Below are 17748 nucleotides of genomic sequence, written 5' to 3'. Positions count from 1 at the left end.
TTCTCCTTTACCTTTTCTCCATTTTCGACCCGACACCCTCCCATTTTAGTGACACTGACAGGTCTTGCACGACCACGTGGTGACAGACCTGCTCAGGTCTGTCCTTTGTCCTGGTGCCAGGTCCCCGAGAGCCCATCTCTGCCCGTCTCTGCGGGGCCAGGGGCGCTGTGTTTCCCCCAACGCTCTTCCCTGGCGCCTGGCCTGGGGCCTTGTGGGCACAGATGCTCGGGCTCGGGGTGTCTGACTCTCCCCTTCTCTTTCAAGGTTTCCCAGGATTACAAGGCCAGCCAGGCCCTCCGGGTGAGTATCCTTGGCTGACTGTTTCAGATAACTGTACAACATCTGTGTGCTTCATGTCCGGAACATGTTTGTTGTGTATGCCAGGGTTTGCCAGAAACGGCTGGCGATTTTGTGCATGTTTTTCTAGTTATGACAGCAAGGTGTGTGCACAGCTGTGGTCCTTTACTTTGTAAGTCACAGGCGGCCCTGCGGGTGTGTGTTCCTGGGGGTTCTCATGCCTTCCTCATACTTCTCTCCCTGGTTTGGACCGGCCTCTTTGCCCCCGCCGACCCCCAGGCTCCTTCCCTCCACCCACACCCCCTCCACTCAGGTCCCCAGTGTCTGGCAGGCCCCGCCCCCCCGCCTCACTCACCCCTGCCCAAGGACGAAGATCCTGTGTGTGGCAGGCCCCTTCACGCCCCCCAGCCTCATTCCCCCCCCCCCCCCCCGGCCCAGATGCAGGTCTGCAGCATCTGGCAGACCCTTCAGCATCGGTGCCCACAGTCCCTGTCTCTGGGGTGACTTTGTTTCTCCCTTGGGACTAGAATCAGGGCTGAAGCCTCCCTTACTGATCTGAGCACCTCTTCTCTGTGGAATCTCACAGCTCTTGCTTGAACTTGGTGTGTGATTGCATCACACCTGCTGCTTAGCTAGTGTTGGATCCTGTGTGTGTGTGTGCATGTGAACATGTACGTGCGTGTGCATATGAGCATGTATGTGTGTATACATATGAGCGTGTGTGCATGTGAACATGTGTGTGTGTGTGCATGTGAGCATGTGTGTATGCATGTGAGTGTGGGTGCATGTGAGCGTGTGTGCATGTGAGCATGTGTGTGAGTATGTGTGCATGTGCTCATGAGCATGTATGTGTGTGTGCTCGTGAGCACGTTTGTATGCATGTGAGCATGTGTGCACATGAGCATGTATGTGTGCATGTGTGTGCACGTGAGCATGTGTGTATGCATGTGAGTGGGTGCATGTGAGCATGTGTGTAGGCATGTGTGCATGTGCATGTGCATGTGCACATGGGAGTGTGTGCATGTCTGTGTACATGCGTGTGTACACGCTCTCCCAGTCCCTGGAGTGGGTCATACAGGCTGTGAGGGAAACCCACATGTGCCCTAGAATCGATACCACAGCCAAGAGCCTGGAATCCTTACATCTTTGGTTTTGTTTTTTATTTATTTTTGTGTTTTATTCTCTTTTGCTTATATTTTGCTTTCCCCTTTCTGACAGTGCTTTGGCTATAATTTCCCCCAAGCTCCTTCCTTGTCTCTGGAACAGACTGTACTCCAAGTCTGTCCCGCATTGAGGATTTGCTTCAGCCATTCTCAGGCAGGGCCTTCTCTGCCCACGTTCCTGCTTTCCAGCAGAGCTTTTGGGTCGGCCTCTAAAATCACCCCATGTCTGTTTCCATTCACTTTCTTCCTTGTGCTTAGGAACCATGCTGGGGCTTCTGTGTCCTCGTGAGCCCGTCACTTCCTGTCTCCCCTGGCATTCACCACATTTACTTTCCAAAACCATTCATCTGCCCGACTGTCTCCTAACTGACGGTGTTGGGAAAGGTCTTTGAAACTGCTCTGGCCTCATCTGCTCTCCCCTGGTTGGAGCCCGGCCGCGGGCTCAGCGCCCCGCCCCCCAGGCCGCGGGGTCCCCTCCTGGGTCTGCAGCCCAAGCCCCAGGGACCGCCTTCGGTTCTTGCTGCACTGAAGAGTGGGTTTGTCATGGATGGCTGCAGTTCCGCTCCTGGGACCTGTCATCCCTCGTATCCCTCGTGTCTGCGCTGCTCTGCTCTTGGTTCAAGGCTGGGTGACAGTCCTGCCTCTGCCCTTGGCTGTCAGTCCCCCACCTCGAGGCCAGGGTAGAGCAGCCCCCGAGCTGGTGTTCTGCCGGCTCTTCTCGGTGCGCATCCTGGGGGCCCTGTCATCTTGTCCTCTAACATTTACAGCAGCCGAACTCGGCTTTCACGTTCACGCCTGACCTCAGGCTCCACCAGACCACCTTATTTGTCTTAACTTTTTGGCTGTTCCGTGTAGATTGCCAACGCAGTTCCCGTCCCCTAGGCCTCCTGTCCCACTTCTTCTGCTTTTGTTCGGTGACAATTTTTATGCCTTATCCTCTACGTGGGAATAGAATTGAGCCCCAACAGCCTTTTCATTCATGCAGTGGGAATACTATTTGCACCAAGAGAAACTCACAGGTTTTTCACGTCTGTGTGCTAAGTCCTTTTCCTTAAAGCTAACTTGTAGGAGGCATTTGCCTGGCAACCTTCATGTGGTGGGAGGCCTGAAAATTTAGCTCGTTTTTACTTACCTAGAGCAGTTCCCCTCTTGGTGATGGGCACACCTTATTTTACCCTGAACGGAGTTAGGAAAATTTGTGTGGCAGACGCTGAGCTCACACGATGATGGTGACATTTTGCTCTGGTTTCAGGCTTCCCGGTACCAGAGCTGGCAGGTGCTCCTGGCTTTCCCGGTGAAAGAGGGCAGAAAGGTGACCAAGGGTTTCCAGGCACATCTTTGCCGGGACCAAGTGGAAGGGACGGGCTCCCGGGTCCCCCCGGGCCTCCTGGGCCCCCTGGACAGCCGGGTCACACAAGTAAGTTCTTTCCAGGACAGTTCGCATGTGTCTGGTGTGGGACGGGTGCCGGGCAGAGCTGCCTGGGTGTTGCGGGGAGGGGGGGGGGGGGGCGGCGCTCCAGGGTTCTAGTGGGATACAGAAGGCCGGGCGTCCCAGGCTTTGTGAGTGATTTGTGTCCCACTTAGCATCTTTGCAATGCTAGTCATGCTACGGGATGGAACTATAAAACAGTAACCCTGGTCAGAGGAATGAGAAACATACCAGCCAGTTCTGAGGCTCTGGGCATCGAAATGAAAAGGCAAGGCAGCTGAAAACGGGATGCATTCCTGTTCATCCAGAGACACAGATTAGCACTAAGACACGCACGCACGAACAAAGAGGGGTCTGCAGGGGACGGAACGCACGACTTCTAAGTCGAACGGTACTTTGTGTGGATGTTTCCCGCATCAGCTCACTGTCAGAGCTGAGCATGGGACGTTAAACTCTTGAGTCAGTAAACGGGGTCCTGGGACCCCAGAGTGACACCAACGCAGAACGTAAGACTTCAGAGGAATTAACTCCAGCGGGAACATGTGAGATTCTCATAAGCAGCACGTGCGCCTCGAGCACTGGAGACCCTGGTCTTCTGTGGGGCTGATGCAAGGGGGGGCCATGGCTGCAAGTACCAGGCGGCTTATTTGCCAGAATTCAAACACGTCTTTAAGAAAGGGAGTTCTCGTGGGCAAGGCTCCATACGGAGGCCAGATAGGAACTGGAGGGAACAGTTGATTCCAGGTGTGAAGCTTTACTGGGAAAGGATCAGCAGAATTTTCTTGGTCAAGGTGCCCAGGGCAGGGGTGGGTCTGTGACTTCGCAGGGATGCCCCCCCTTTTTCCCACGGATCTGGGAAAGGTGGAGAATGAAGATGATAGTGAAGTCCTATGACATTCAGCCCTGAGTCACTTTCTCTCCATGTGTCTGAGAGGGTTGTGAGTGGCCAAGGGGCCTTCGGGGTCACAGGTTTACTCAACAGGTACCCCAGGCACTGTCACAGTCCTGCCCTCCTGGGCGTGCATCCCATGGGGGAGTGGAAGCCAAGTGAATTATGTGGTCTGCAGGAGTGACAGGTGCGGGCTAAACACGAGCAGCGAAGGGACCGCCAAGTTCTGGGTGAGGGTGCTTCGGGTCATGGGTCTAATTTAAGTGGAGTGAGAGGCAAAGATTGAAGGGGATGAGGCATCCAACCGTGGGGAAATCTGGGAGAACTTTTTTTGATACGTGTAATTTTTTTTCACTACCAAAATAAGAACAAATTTCATGTAAAAACATGACCTTCCCACTGCTGTTAGTCGAGGAGGATGCGTCAGCTGAGTGCAGTGTGACATCTGCCATCCCCGGTGCTATGTTGTCCCATTTTGTTTATGTTAATTAAGTGATTCATCTGCATAACTTTGTTTTTTTTTTTTTTAACATTTATTTTATTTTTGAGAGAGAGAGACAGAGCGTGAGTGGGGAGGGGCAGAGAGAGAGAGAGACAGAGAGAGAGGGAGACACAGAATCCGAAGCAGCTCCAGTCTCCGAGCTGTCAGCACAGAGCCCATCATGAGGCTCGAACCCACGAACCGTGAGATCATGACCTGAGCCGAAGTTTGGGCGCTTCACCGACTGAGCCACCCAGGCGCCCCTTAAGTGATTCATCTATAAATGAGATTTTTGTTCAGTTGCACAGTGTATGTTAAAGAGGCGACGTGTTAAGATGAATTGATTTTCACAAGGATGTAAAGTTGCTTTCTTACGGGTGTGTGGGATTCTGCCTCAGATGAGGCTGGCCGGAGATGCGTTCTAGAAAAGGAAAGAAGTGAGTGATCGAATGTCTGCCCGTGTCCATGTGCCTGCAGTTGTAGGATCAGGGAGCTCATACTCCCCGGTGCTCACACAGCCTGGCGGTGCTGGCTCCTCACGGTCAGATAGTGTAGGGGCTGCTCCTGGAAGCATGAAAATGACAAGACTTTGTTCAAGAGCAGGAAGGGCCCAGCAGCCGTGGGCGGACCCTGGGACAGAGCCATCGCCACCTCAGGGCTCCTTACCGCCGGTGCTGTACCTCCAGGAACCCCCCGGGAAGACATAAACCCTGAACCCACAGACAAAGCAAGAACTCTCTCTGTCTCCCTTGGACTGGAGTTTGCACACACTTGAAATGACCGGTCTCTTCTGAGCTCTGAAGGAAGTCATCAAGCAGGAAGGTTCGGGCCCTCTGTCCGGCCTTCTGTTTGGGAGAGCAAACCTACCGTTGCCCGTCTGGTGCCTTGTGCCCTGGAGAGAGCTGGGCTGGGGGGCAGGAAGGTGATTCTGGCTGCTTCATCCAAGTCAGGGTGTGGGGACGGGGCATCAGGTGAGGGGCACGGCCTCTCTGCTGGCCCTCTCCCCTCCTCCTCGGACGCAGCTCACTCACCAGGCTCCAGTCTGCAGTGAGGACCTGAGCGCCCAAGGGGAGCCCTGGGGTGAATTGTTGGCTCTGTCGTTCTTCTTCCAAGATATTGGACCAGGAGACATGAACTCTATCACCGCGTGTCTGAGCTACGAAGCAGTGCTTTTTCTAGCAGAACCCCCGACAGATGGTGTTTCCACGAGTGCAGTTTGTTTTCATGCCTCTTTACGTGCGTGGGGCTCAGAATTGGTTAGAAGCGCGTCCCCATGGACAGCCTGCATCTCTGAAACAATGATGACTTCGCTGTAAATTTGCTGAGGAAAAGAAAAAATAATAAAGTTCTTCAAGTCTCGGCTTTCAGTTCGCAGATGTACGGCCTTGCTTTTCTGGGCTAGTTTTTTAATCTGTAGAATAAGGACCCAGGTGTGTACCTTACAAGGTGAAAACGAAGGAAGGTACAGGACAGGGCTGATGAACTGAGAGGTGCTTTAGGATCGTAAAATCGATGTTTTAGCAGTGATAGTGTTGAGAGGTCGGATGGGTGCTGGGTGGGCCTGTGTTCAAATTAATTTTCCAGGATCGCTTTAAGGCAAGCTGAAGCTGAATTTCCGGCACGTACCAAATAGCCTGATGTACTTTGGTATCGCAGTAGGGGTGGGGTGAAGAGGGGGTGTTGATACCTGGTTTCCGTTTGGTGGGAAGGGTCCTGTAACTTTGAAAGTCCATTCCAGATGGAATTGTGGAGTGCCAGCCTGGACCACCAGGGGACCGAGGTGCCCCCGGAAGTCCGGGGCAACCAGGGCTGACGGGCGAAGTCGGAGAAAAAGGTAAGAGATGCCGATGTTTTAAAAAAATGATGATTGTGCTGGGGGATGTGACGTACTTCTGCATATCGGGAGCGTGAGCGTGCTCTTCCCTTATTCGGAACTCCCGTCCAAGTCTGTTCCTAGGATGTGTCTCCCTATAGCTCTGTCGGGATGTCCCGTTGTTGGGTTTCCAGGAAAGAGAGAGAGAGAGAGACAGAGACAGAGAGAGATGAGAGAGAGACAGAGACATAGAGACAGAGAGAGAAACAGACCAGAGAGACAGAGAGAGAGCTATCAGCTGGGAGGCAACAGGGAGCCCCGGTCCTGACACGTAACCGCTCTACCCTCTAACGGCCAGCAGATTAAACCCTAAGACTGATATCTTAGCTCAGTCTTTTGGTTCAAAGTCTGGAAGATCCATTCTCAGAGAACGAATGGCTTTCTTTCAAGTGAGTCACAGATGTGTGCCCAGAACACTCCCTAGTCCTCTGAGCCCTGTTCCTGTAATTGGTGTGAGTGAACCCGCCTCCCTGGGGTGGCTGCCCACGCCCTCGGCTCTCAGTGTTAAGGTCACCATCTCCCAGTGCCTGCCGTAATGCCAACCCAGCACACAACAGCCTCTCTGCACACTCGTGCCGACAGTGGATTCTCACGGCACCAGTGGTGCCATCTGAGAGTGCCGTGCCCCTTGGACGGTCCACTCTTGATGGGTGTCTCAATAACCAGAGAGTAGAGCCACCGGGAGACTGTTCCCAAGGCTAACCCCACTGGGCACCATTGGTGGCCTTCCTCTGCAGATTTCTTCCTCTTCCAAAGTCAATGGCACAAATGCTGCGTGGAAAACAGTTGCAGCTAACATCTAATTTGGGCAGCCACGTAAACCTCACAAGTGGAAGTGGTCTTAGCAGTCATCACGGAGGGCCACCAAGCCTTTGGTGTCATTAAAAACCAACGCGTACTTGGTTTGTAACGAATGTTTCTCGTTACCAGATGGTTGGTACTTCCTGAGGTGGGACGTTCCTCCTTATGACACAGAGTCAAAAGCTTCTTTGTCCTGAGACCTCCACACTCTTGCTGTAGAACCACCACGTGTGAATCCCGTGGGGCCCAGAACTTAGCAGGCTGCCAGCTGACTTGTGCTGTCCCTGTCCCACAGATGGGCTCCTGTTTGTCCTTGCCCACACAGCAGGGACATGGGCTGTCTGTGTTGGTCCCATCACTGTTCCCAGCAGCAGGTTCTGCCAGAGGGGAGCAGGCTTAGCAGTGCCGGGGCTGTGGTGTGCCAGTCCGGGCCAGGCCAGGGCACGCAGGCCAGCCCGTCACTGCCCGGTAGTAGGGGCTTCTCCTCGCGCCGTACCCTGATGAGTCCCTCGAAGCCAGGCATTTTAAGGTTTAGGACACAGGTTTATCTGAGACACCATATGGCCTTGTGGCTTAGTTTGAAAATCAAGACCTAAGATGTTAGAATTTCCAAAAAAAAAAAAAAAACAAAAACGAGGCATTTTCTCCCTTTTTGTCTGTGCTGCAGTCTCTCTCCCTTTCTGTCCTCAGTATCGGGTCACGTATGTGTTCCCGTTTTCCTGGCTTTTCATTCCCATTGGTCACCCATCAGCCTGTAACCAGGTTTAACGTCCAGGAGTTACAGGTGTGGAGTTCGCTAAAAAATGCGACATCAGAGAGAAAGGTGATGGGAAGTTTTCAAGACGGAAACAAAACTAGAGCAGTCAGATCTTTCCAGGCTGTGAGCAAGCTTCATTTCCAGATCACCTTTTGGCGAGGCAGTGCCCGTCCTCGTGCAGGGCAGAGGGTCCCGGCGCCCCAGCAGTGGCCTGTGAAGTGTGCAGAGGGTGGCGGGCGGGCCCCGGGACGGGCACACGCCACTGGTTAGCACAGCAGAGGTGTCTGGGGGCGGGTGTTGGATGACCAAGGACACTGCACTGAAGCAGGACGCCATTAACAGTGGCTCCATTTTCTGTTCTGCCACCGTGCTGCGGACACTTGCATTCTCACGTGCATGTGAGGACCTCTGTGTTCCCTTTGCAGGTCAGAAAGGAGACAGTTGCCTCATCTGTGACACAGCAGGACTTCGTGGGCCCCCTGGACCACAGGGACCCCCAGGAGAAATAGGTGAGACCCCGGATGTGAGCGGGACCAGGCCAGAGTTTGCTTCTGCGGGTTGGAAATCACACTGAAACGAATCTTATGCCATGAGAGACCGCATCTCTGCATTTAAAACTAAAGCATAAAACAGGAAACTTTCGGTCCCACTTCCAGGATTTGCCTACTTTGTTGAAAGTCGTCCGGATGACCTACAATTTGGCACCAGAGAGCCCTTCCAACAAAAGGGCGATAGCATACAGTTCCCTTAGCTCCACAAATTGAGTTCTCTTGAACGAAATGAACAGAAGGTTTCTGGTTAAAACGGTTCCTGGCGTGTGGGTGGGGGCACTTGTCACCAGCTGCTTCAGTGGCTCTTGTCCACATCTGGGGTCGCTTTTCCCCTTCCCGAGTCCACCTTGGGCACGTTCGTTACTACCGCATTGGGAGTCTTCAAACACCATCTGCTTCTATGAAGGTCCCTCTATGCTCTTGATTCTTTTTTTATTACTTTTTGACTTTTTTCAATGTTGACTTATTTTTGAGAGAGAAACAACACGAGCAGGGGAGGGGCAGAGAGGGAGACACAGAATCCGAAGCAGGCTCCAGGCTCCGAGCTGTCAGCACAGAGCCCGACATGGGGCTCGAACCCCCGAGCCGTGAGATCACGACCTGAGCCAAAGTTGGACGCTGAACTGACTGAGCCCCCCAGGCGCCCCTGTGCTCTTGAATCTTGAAAAGGAAAGGTGTGGGGTTATTAGGATGTGTCTCACCCACAATGTGTCCTACCTCCCTTGTCTTCCTAAAGGTTTCCCGGGACAGCCAGGGGCCAAGGGTGACAGAGGCTTACCCGGCAGAGATGGCCTGGAAGGACTGCCTGTAAGTAAAGCCGTCTGGTTGGAGTACTTAGTGGAAGTAGCTGCCGAGCCAGATAACAAAGGTGTATGTTGCTGCATTTGTGAGCATGGTTTCTGCAGTGTTATTGGGGTGCTGGCCCAGTGTGGCTGTCTAGAACAGGCTGGAACAGTCTAGAATCACTCTACATATCCACCCGAGGGTGAGCAGGACTGTCCAGGCCAGAATCCACATCTCAACCGCCTCTCTCCTCACCTGGCCAGAATTCAGTTGCCACGTCCCTGTGTCCAGGGGCAGCGGCTGCTGTGTGTCACCTCCCTACAGGGTCTCTGGGGACTCTCTGGGGACCCGGGGTACCGCAGGGGCCCCTCCAAGCAGCCGCGCTCCTGAGGTCGGCTGCCGACCTTCTGCGTGAGCATTGCCTGTCACAGCAGTAACTTAAAAACGCGCCGTAAGTTCAGCACGGGCAGTTTCCGTGGAGAGACGAGCACTGGCCTGTTTCCTTCGAGGAGTTTGGAACATTTTCATTCTTCGTCTCCCAGAGGTGTTGTTCGGAAAATTCCTGTCACCTGTATCTACCGTGGGGGTGCTTTTCCGCATCTGAGAATGAGATGCCTCTCTCACGTCGATGTGCAATCTTTCAGTTAAATGAAAATCAGCTCCTAAACTTTTCTCATTTGTTTAAAAAGAGGCCATTGAAGGGAGCGGTCATCATCTCAGACACTGAAGGGCGCTTTTGGTGCACGTGGTCCGCTCTGTCTCTAAAGCGTTTAAACCTGAAGGCCTCGTTCTCGTATTTTCTTTGTTCCTCTAAGCTTTGCAAGCATTAATGAGTTTCTCCACTTCCTTTCATGACTTTTTTTTCCATTTTTCCTCTCTTTCTTCTTCTGTCAAAGTCAAATCTTCAGCGTTATCCTTCTTTGAGGTAGCTCTTTAACTTTGCAATCTTTAAGGATGTCGCCGGCAGCTTTTATGATAGCAGGTCAGGACAGAAGTGGGCGTTGACATAGCCGTGAAGCAGCTGGGATTGCGCGATGCGTTTTCTCCTTTTGAAGTTAGATCTTGGGATTCTGCTTCCAGAACGTCCCTGGTGCCTGGGGAGCTGAGTTAGAAGTCGCAACTGTTTAAAATATTTCTAAATAAATTAGAAGTTCCCATAACTGGGAAGCCATGGCTCTGGTGGGGATCAAAGACAGAAGAGCTTTGAAGAAGCAGAAGAGGATGCTTTTAACCTCTGGACACGGTCCTTATCTACTTGGCCTTCCTGGAAACTTCCTGCCTTGACTCTGCCTGAAACCCCATGCAGACACCAGCCCCCCAGCCCCCAATCTAACAAAAACGGGACAAGAGGAAGAAGGGAGAAGGACAGTTGAGGACAAGTCCTCATGAAGAAGAAAATAAAGAGAATGTACGACGGGACTTCTAATCCCCACGCCTTCCCCATTGGGAACTCCGAGCTCCTTTCTTTCTGCAGATGCCAGAGGTTTCTAAAAATTGTTTTATGGGTAAACAGTTTAATTGAGAAGGTAGTAATTTTCCTTTGATTTGAAGCCGTCCTGTGACTCCATGGCTTACCTGGCTCACAGATGGGGTCCTCTTATTTCAAATGTGGCTGGGGCTGGTGGAGGTGCCCAGGAACCAGTGGAGCATCCTGGCAAGCAGGTGATAATGACAAGAGATGAAATGCTCTGGCTTCCTATTTGATTTAGGTAGCATTTCTGTGACATGTCCTTTTGCAAGCCGAGTGTTTGATTTGGGGACCGAGGGACAGGCTGGCTCCTGATGGGGACCTGAGCGGCTTTTGTGGTCATCGGGATGGTCTCTTGAAAGGAGTTGTGCTCTTTAGAAGCAGCCTGTGTAGCCGCTGGATCTTCTCTAATTTACGGAGCCAACGCCAAGTTTTCAAGGCAGTGTTTGATTCCTTGTCACTTCTCTCAAGAGATGTGGATCCAAAGGCCTTTGAATTGCCTAGGATTGAGATGTTCCGGGGCAGGGAAACCACATGAGGTGTCCTCAGATCAAAATGTCACCTTTCAAAAAAGAATCAAGATTTCTTCCTTGAAGGATAGCTGGCGAGGTCACCATTATGAAGATAAAGAATTATATTTCCTCGCTCTGTGCTTACAGAAAACTGTATTCCTAGGCTGTGAATCTTCACCGTAAAGGAACGCTGATCTTTCCAGGTTGAGAAAAATCTACACTGGTGGTGATTTCTTACACTGGTGTTCATTTTTTACTGGTGAATATCGCTAGGTCATCTCCCCCTTCCTCCAATCCCCCCTAGCTGCAGACATTCAGGACACGAAGTTAGCCTTACGCCTGCCCTCCATGCCCTGAAAGACGGATGGGAGAGAAAGGTGTGCAGACACGCGTTCTTAACAAAGCAGAGCAATTTCTGTAATGAGGACCGAGCTCTATACCATGGAAACACAGGAAGGGCTCCACAGAGGAGTCTCGGTGTAGCTGGGACTTAAGGATCCACAGGAGCTAATGTTCCCTGGGGGGAAAGTGCTCCAAAATACCACAACCCCTTTTAACTAAATAATGAGTTTTCCACACCCTCCTGCCAAAGTGCTCTGCGTGTTCGTCCCTCACCGGCTATGTGCTTTCAGTCTCTGCCCTGCGCAGTTGGGTGAAGAGTCGGGAGTGACGTGCCGAGGGCCGTGACCCATGGTGGGCGCACGATCGATGGTACCCGCTTTAAAACCTAGAGATTGTATGAATTTAGGTCCCGGCCCCTTCCTTTCTTTCTGTGTGCGTGTGATTTGCGTACATCCAAGAGCCATTTCCGAGGGAGTGGTGAGAAGGAATTCAAGTGAAATGAATTGTCCCCAGAGTCTAAATTCCGCCAAGTTGGGCAGGGAGGCTGAAGGGCTTTCTTTCTCAGGCCTGAGGGAACAAACACTTGAGATGATGATTTGAAACGTTGTGAGCCCCGGTTCTCAGAGTGGCCAGAGGAAAGACCATCTGTGGGTGTGGGCGTTCCTTGATTTAACTTTCCAGGAACTGGGGAATGTGCTAGGCTGTGTCTCTTGGGAAAGTCCCTTCTGTTCTGCTGACTGCTCACAATGACAGTGATGGAGCTGGCCCATGCTCACACCCAGACTTTGCTCTCCTTGTTGCCTGTCCTGTCTGCACCCAGAAGCCCTCCTCCAGTTCCTGGGCCTAGGACGCCCCACGCTCAGCAGCTTCTGACAGTCGCTAGAATGTTCGTGTGAATGTCAACAGTTGTAAGCACAGGCAGGTTATCTGGGGCCTGCCCTACAACGTGGGCACCACTCCCCCCTCCCCCGCCCTAACCTAGTCTCTGTGCGGGATACTTAGTACAGAGTTTTTGCCAGGTGTTTTCAAGAGGAGCACAAGAAGCGAGGTCAGATCAGGGCTTTGTCACAGAGCTGTTGGCTGCTGCGGAATGAAGGAGCTGAAATAGGTGACCATTTTTCAGGGAGGTGGCTTCTTGATATCACTGTGGACTAAACCCCGCTCATGCTGGGTCACTCTGTGGACAGACGCCTTTGCTTTGTGCTTGCAGGGACCGCAAGGTGTGCCAGGGCTGATGGGCCAGCCCGGAGCCAAGGGAGAGCCTGGCGAGATTTACTTCGACGCACGGCTCAAAGGAGACAAAGGGGACCCGGGCTTCCCAGGCCAGCCCGGGATGCCGGGCAGAGCAGGCACTCCGGGGAGAGACGGCCACCCGGGTCTGCCCGGCCCCAAAGGCTCCCCGGTATGTTCATCTCCAGCCTTGGGAAACGCACGTTAGAAGCAGGTCTGCAGAGAACGCAGGAATGAGTTATTTGAATCGCGTCTACGTATTTTTGTTTGGATGGGTCGTTGTTATCCATGAACTAATTCAGCGGCTCATGCAGAAACTGACGGGTGTGAACGTCAGTGTTGATGCTGTTGGCTGGGGTGGAGGGGTGACCATGCATAGGCATCTCCTGACGTGTTTCGGGCCGCCAGAGAGACGTCTGTGTGTCAGATTCCGGGTGTCAGGTGGGAGGTGGCGTTTCAAGTTAGCGGGGTGCGAGACATCCTCGAAAGGTCAGTTCCAGATACAAATACTTCAGTCTTTGAAATGTGTCCTTGCGTGGGGTGGGAGGGCGAGTGCCCAGCCTGGACAAGAAAGCTGGAGTCATTTATTAACTGCCAGATGACCCTTGTCGGAGGGTGGGAGTAAATAAATAGCAGGAGCCAGCTAACCCCTGGTACTTATTTACCAAAGACGGTGGAAAATGTGACATGAACGTGTATCGGGATGTCTGTTGATAGCGTGTCTTTTTCTCTCTGCCGGTCAGGGTTCAGTAGGGTTGAAAGGAGAGCGTGGCCCCCCCGGAGGAGTTGGATTCCCTGGCAGTCGTGGCGACATCGGCCCTCCTGGGCCTCCAGGGTTTGGCCCCATCGGCCCCGTTGGTGACAAAGGACAAATGGGTTTTCCAGGGAACCCTGGACCCCCAGGCCAGCCAGGTGAGGCCCGAGGTCGCACAGAGCACGGGGCTCGGGAGTCGGGTGTCGGTTCTTCCAGGAGGTGGATGTAGCCCGGGCCCTTCTGTCACGTGGCCGTACCGTCACGTAGAAGATGGGCCAGGCTGGGTGACGTGCAGAATCTGGCTGTAAAGAATTTGACTTCGTGGGTGATTTTTCCTACAATAAGTACATGGTGCCTTCCAGTTAAAGTTGGCCTTTTGTGTGGAAGTGATGTCAACGTGAGCCTGCTTCCCTACGTATTTTCTGTGTGAGCTCTGCGCTGAGAGGAGAGAGTGTGGTAGACGGACAGGCGTGACCCTGCCCTCCCGGAGCTCGGTGTCCGGGGTTTGGCAGCATGCACGGAGTGAGGCCGACGTGAGGGTTTCCCACGGGCGTTCTCCCCCCATCCTCACACCCCACGTGTTCCCAGGGACGAACGGGGAGAAGGGGTGGCTCAGGCCTCGCACACCCCGGGCTCCCGGGAGTGCTTAGTAGAACGTGATTGAGCGTAGAGACGGCACAGTCCCGTCATTCCCTAGAAAATCCTGGACTAAGAAGAGGAGAGGCCAGGGATGGCTTGGGCACAGGGGAGAGAAGGAGGAGGGTGTGACTAAGAAACATCACGAAAGTTGTAAAGATGAACAAAAGGACTTCAGATGGTTCAAATTGTGTGACTAGTCAACCTTGAACAACGTAGTTACTGGATAGTCAAATGGACCAAAACAAGAACTAGGCAGGAGAGATTTCACAACGGGCGCCCCCTCCCCAGGACCCCTGTGGACGCCTGAAACCCCACGTATGCTGTGTTTCTCCTGTACACACAGACGTGTGGCCCAGTTTCACCTGTAACCCAGGCCCAGTAAGAGATCACCAATGGTACCTTATAGTGAAATAGAACAGTTAGAAACATACAGCGTTCTAAACATTGTGTGAATGTGTTTCTCCCTCAATGTCCCTCCTTGTCCTGTACTCAACCCCTCATCTTGTGACGATGGGACAGGACAAAATGCCTGTGGCGAGGGGTGAGTGATGCAGGCGTGTGCGCAGACCTTCTGTGCTGCGTCATCTGGTCCCGGGGCCCCGGTTGACTGTAGGCAGCTGAGACACACAAAGTGAAGCCACTGACTTGGGTGGATGACCGTGTGGCCCTCGTGCTCACCAATCTGCCGATTCTGTCACAAGCCATGTATCCGGCCCAAGTTCTCTCAGTTCCTATCCCATCAGGAGCTATTACTTCCTGAAGTCATAGCGTTAAGATGCGCAAGGTCTCCAGCATGGAAACGTCAGCCTGTCTTTGCTGGAAGTGCAAGTGGCCTAACGTGTATCTTACCGTCATTCTTGTCTGGTGGTGGGGTACCTAGCAGCGGGCTACGGTTCCCTTGATGGTTGTTCTTTGTGTAGCAAGCATCCCAGAAATGTTTCTTTTGTGACTCCTTTGGGGGCAGAGAGATTTTGACCTGGGAAGACCCCCCAATCCTGGTAAAGGGACGTCTGATCCGTTTCCCCATAGCCATAGCCCCTGACTCCGCGGTCAGCATCTCAAGTGCTCTTTGAGCTTGCGGGGTCTGGAAACTTGCACAGTTGTAAAAGGGAATCAGACTCTTCGTGGCCAGAAACTAGCATCAGAAAAACCATCTGGGGCAGCCACAGACGCGTCCCGGCAGTGAGGGAAGGAAGATTCCTGAAGGAGGTGTTGATGGTGCTGTTGGTCAGCTGTCCACATTCTGCAGGGTTCCATCCAGACCCGGTCAGCTTTGGGGTTGAAACCCAGACTTCTTTGATCTGCCAGAGCCCTGTTTACTCTGGTGACATTAAAGGCTTATTCCCAGGGTGGGACTGATGGCAGATATGTGTTGGAGTCAGTCGGCTGGCATTTCCCAGAGCCTTTAGCTAAAGAATGTGGTGGCTGAGCCTGGGAGGCCCTGTATGTCTTAAATTCCGATAGGGCGTGTGAGGAGTCCACGCGGTGTCCTTGGAGGTGACCCCGTGGTGCTTTCCGAGCAGCTGAGCCCTGACCCCCAGTGGATCTCTGAGGCACCAGTGCCTGTACCACTCACACAGCTCACAGCTGCCTGGCTGCAGTGTTCCAGATCATGCCGGATCGCCCAGTTAGCATGTCCTGGAGGTCATTTACCACTAGACGAGCAGAACTGAGGTCGGCTTCAAAGCAGCTTAGAATTGGTTTTGTCTGATAAATTGAACAGTGAAGTGTTTTGGCTTTGAGTCAGGCTAATTAACAAATTACCCATGGTCATCTCACCTCGTTTCCTAGTTTTGTGACCCTTACTTTGGACTCTTAGAGAATTCATGTGTCAGGTATCTAGATTCTTCTGGATGTAAATTTTGGGGAAAACAGGAAGAGCTCACTGTGAAAGATTCTAGATAAGTAGAGAGAGGAAGTGGAGGGATCCACATGGGGCTTCTCTATACGTACAAACTGCTCAGGACAGGATGCGGGCTCTCGCTGTCCTTGCTCAGGACGGGATGTAGGCTGTCACTGTCCTCTCTCAGAACGGGATGCGGGCTCTCGCTGTCCTTGTTCAGGACGGGATGTAGGCTGTCACTGTCCTCGCTCAGAACGGGATGCGGGCTCTCGCTGTCCTTGTTCAGGACGGGATGCAGGCTGTCACTGTGTCCTCCCTCAGTACAGGATGCGGGCTCTCGCTGTCCTTGCTTGGGACGGGATGCAGGCTGTCACCCAGAGTCCTCACTCAAGACAGGACGGTGGCTCTCACTCAGTGTCTGTGCTCTTTCCTCAGGTCCCAAGGGTGAAGCTGGACAAGTTGTGCCCCTACCTGGTCCCCCCGGAGCACAAGGACTTCCGGGGTCCCCGGGTTTCCAAGGACCCCAAGGTACATTTAGTGTCCTAGTTTGTCTGGAGATACAGTTGGGACATTGACACGTTTTTCTCACCCTGATGGTTGGTTTTGCTCACAACAGGTGACCGAGGTTTTCCTGGGACGCCGGGAAGGCCAGGCCTCCCGGGAGAGAAGGGTGCCATTGGCCAGCCCGGAATCGGATTTCCAGGGCCTCCTGGCCCCAAAGGTAAACCCGGAGGACAAGCCCCACCCGGAGTGGGCCCATAGCTCTACTCATGGCCCACACAGGCCCAGCTGTCGGCACCGAGGGCTGTGGTCTTTCCGTTGGTTTGCACGTAAATTTTAGGAGAGAAGGAGGCGAGGGATACAAACACTCTACTTGAAGTAGCGACGTGCCATTAAGGGAAGATTGCCAAAGTCTGGAGGGCGGTGAATCCACCCACCAGGGAGCTGGGTGACGTGGTGCTTCCACGCCACAGGTGTTGGTCAGGAGGGGCTGGGACCTTAGGGGCCCAGCCGATGCCCGGGGAGCTGACAGAAGCTCTTTGGGGTGTTGGGGGCGCTCTCCTCATCAGTGCAAGAGGTACACAGAGCAACGGCACTGTGCCGGGCTGGGTTTGGGTCTCCAGGAAGGGTGCTGGGGAATGGGAGGAGGCCCCCACAGCACGGAGCCTGGATCCCCACGAGGCTGGCATTTCAGAAGCAGCATTTCTTTCTGAAATCTGTGAGGCAGTGAGAAGGACAAGGTCCTGGGTGTGTCAACCCTGCAGGCAGGCCCTGGTGGGGGCACCTGCCATCATACACCTTGGTGCGGACCGAGCAGGCGCTGTGAGCAGCGAGGGGCACCTCTTTCCCATTTAGGCTGGCATCCTGTCCCCTGTTTTACTGGCCATGTGTGCAGAACCTCATGGAAAGAGCTCTCCAGGCCCCCAGCTTCTTGTCCAGAGGCTCTGCGTGCATCACACCCGCTGTCAGGGTTACAGGCCTTCACACTCGTCTGGCAGCTGTGTCACACACGCACACACATGCACATGTGCACACACATACATGCACACGCGTGCCCACATGTATACACGCATGCACACACTCGTGCACACACGAACACACACTCTCTCATGTGCATGTACACACATGCATGCGCACATGCCCACACGTACACACGCACATGCACATACACCCACACGTATACACACACACTCGCATGTGCATGCACGCACACACGCACACGTGCCCACATATATACACATGCACACAAACATGTACACATACATGTGCACACATACACACTCACATGTGCACACACATGAACACACACTCTCTCATGTGCATGTACACACATATGCATGCGCACACGTGCCCACATGTATACACACAATGCACACTCACATGTGCACATGCACACCCACCCACACGTATACACACACTCGCATGTGCATGCACG

The 17748-nt window shown here is 53.2% G+C and overlaps 1 protein-coding gene across 1 annotated transcript in view; it reads left to right on the top strand.

The window, feature by feature from the left end:
* Window positions 1–17748, top strand: part of COL4A1 (collagen type IV alpha 1 chain) — a 153917-nt gene that overhangs the window by 106408 nt on the left and 29761 nt on the right. Inside the window, exons 20-28 of the mRNA XM_042930212.1 lie at window positions 265–300; window positions 2713–2877; window positions 5998–6093; window positions 8116–8199; window positions 8978–9048; window positions 12557–12748; window positions 13320–13488; window positions 16248–16340; window positions 16429–16533. Coding sequence (XP_042786146.1) covers window positions 265–300; window positions 2713–2877; window positions 5998–6093; window positions 8116–8199; window positions 8978–9048; window positions 12557–12748; window positions 13320–13488; window positions 16248–16340; window positions 16429–16533 — 1011 coding nt within the window. The remainder of the gene's footprint in view (window positions 1–264; window positions 301–2712; window positions 2878–5997; window positions 6094–8115; window positions 8200–8977; window positions 9049–12556; window positions 12749–13319; window positions 13489–16247; window positions 16341–16428; window positions 16534–17748) is intronic.

This window comes from Panthera leo, chromosome A1 (genome assembly GCF_018350215.1).
Source record: "Panthera leo isolate Ple1 chromosome A1, P.leo_Ple1_pat1.1, whole genome shotgun sequence".
Taxonomy (NCBI): Eukaryota; Metazoa; Chordata; class Mammalia; order Carnivora; family Felidae; genus Panthera; species Panthera leo.
The sequence above is the reverse complement of the archived record's forward strand: the minus strand, read 5'-3'. Positions and strand labels throughout refer to the sequence as shown.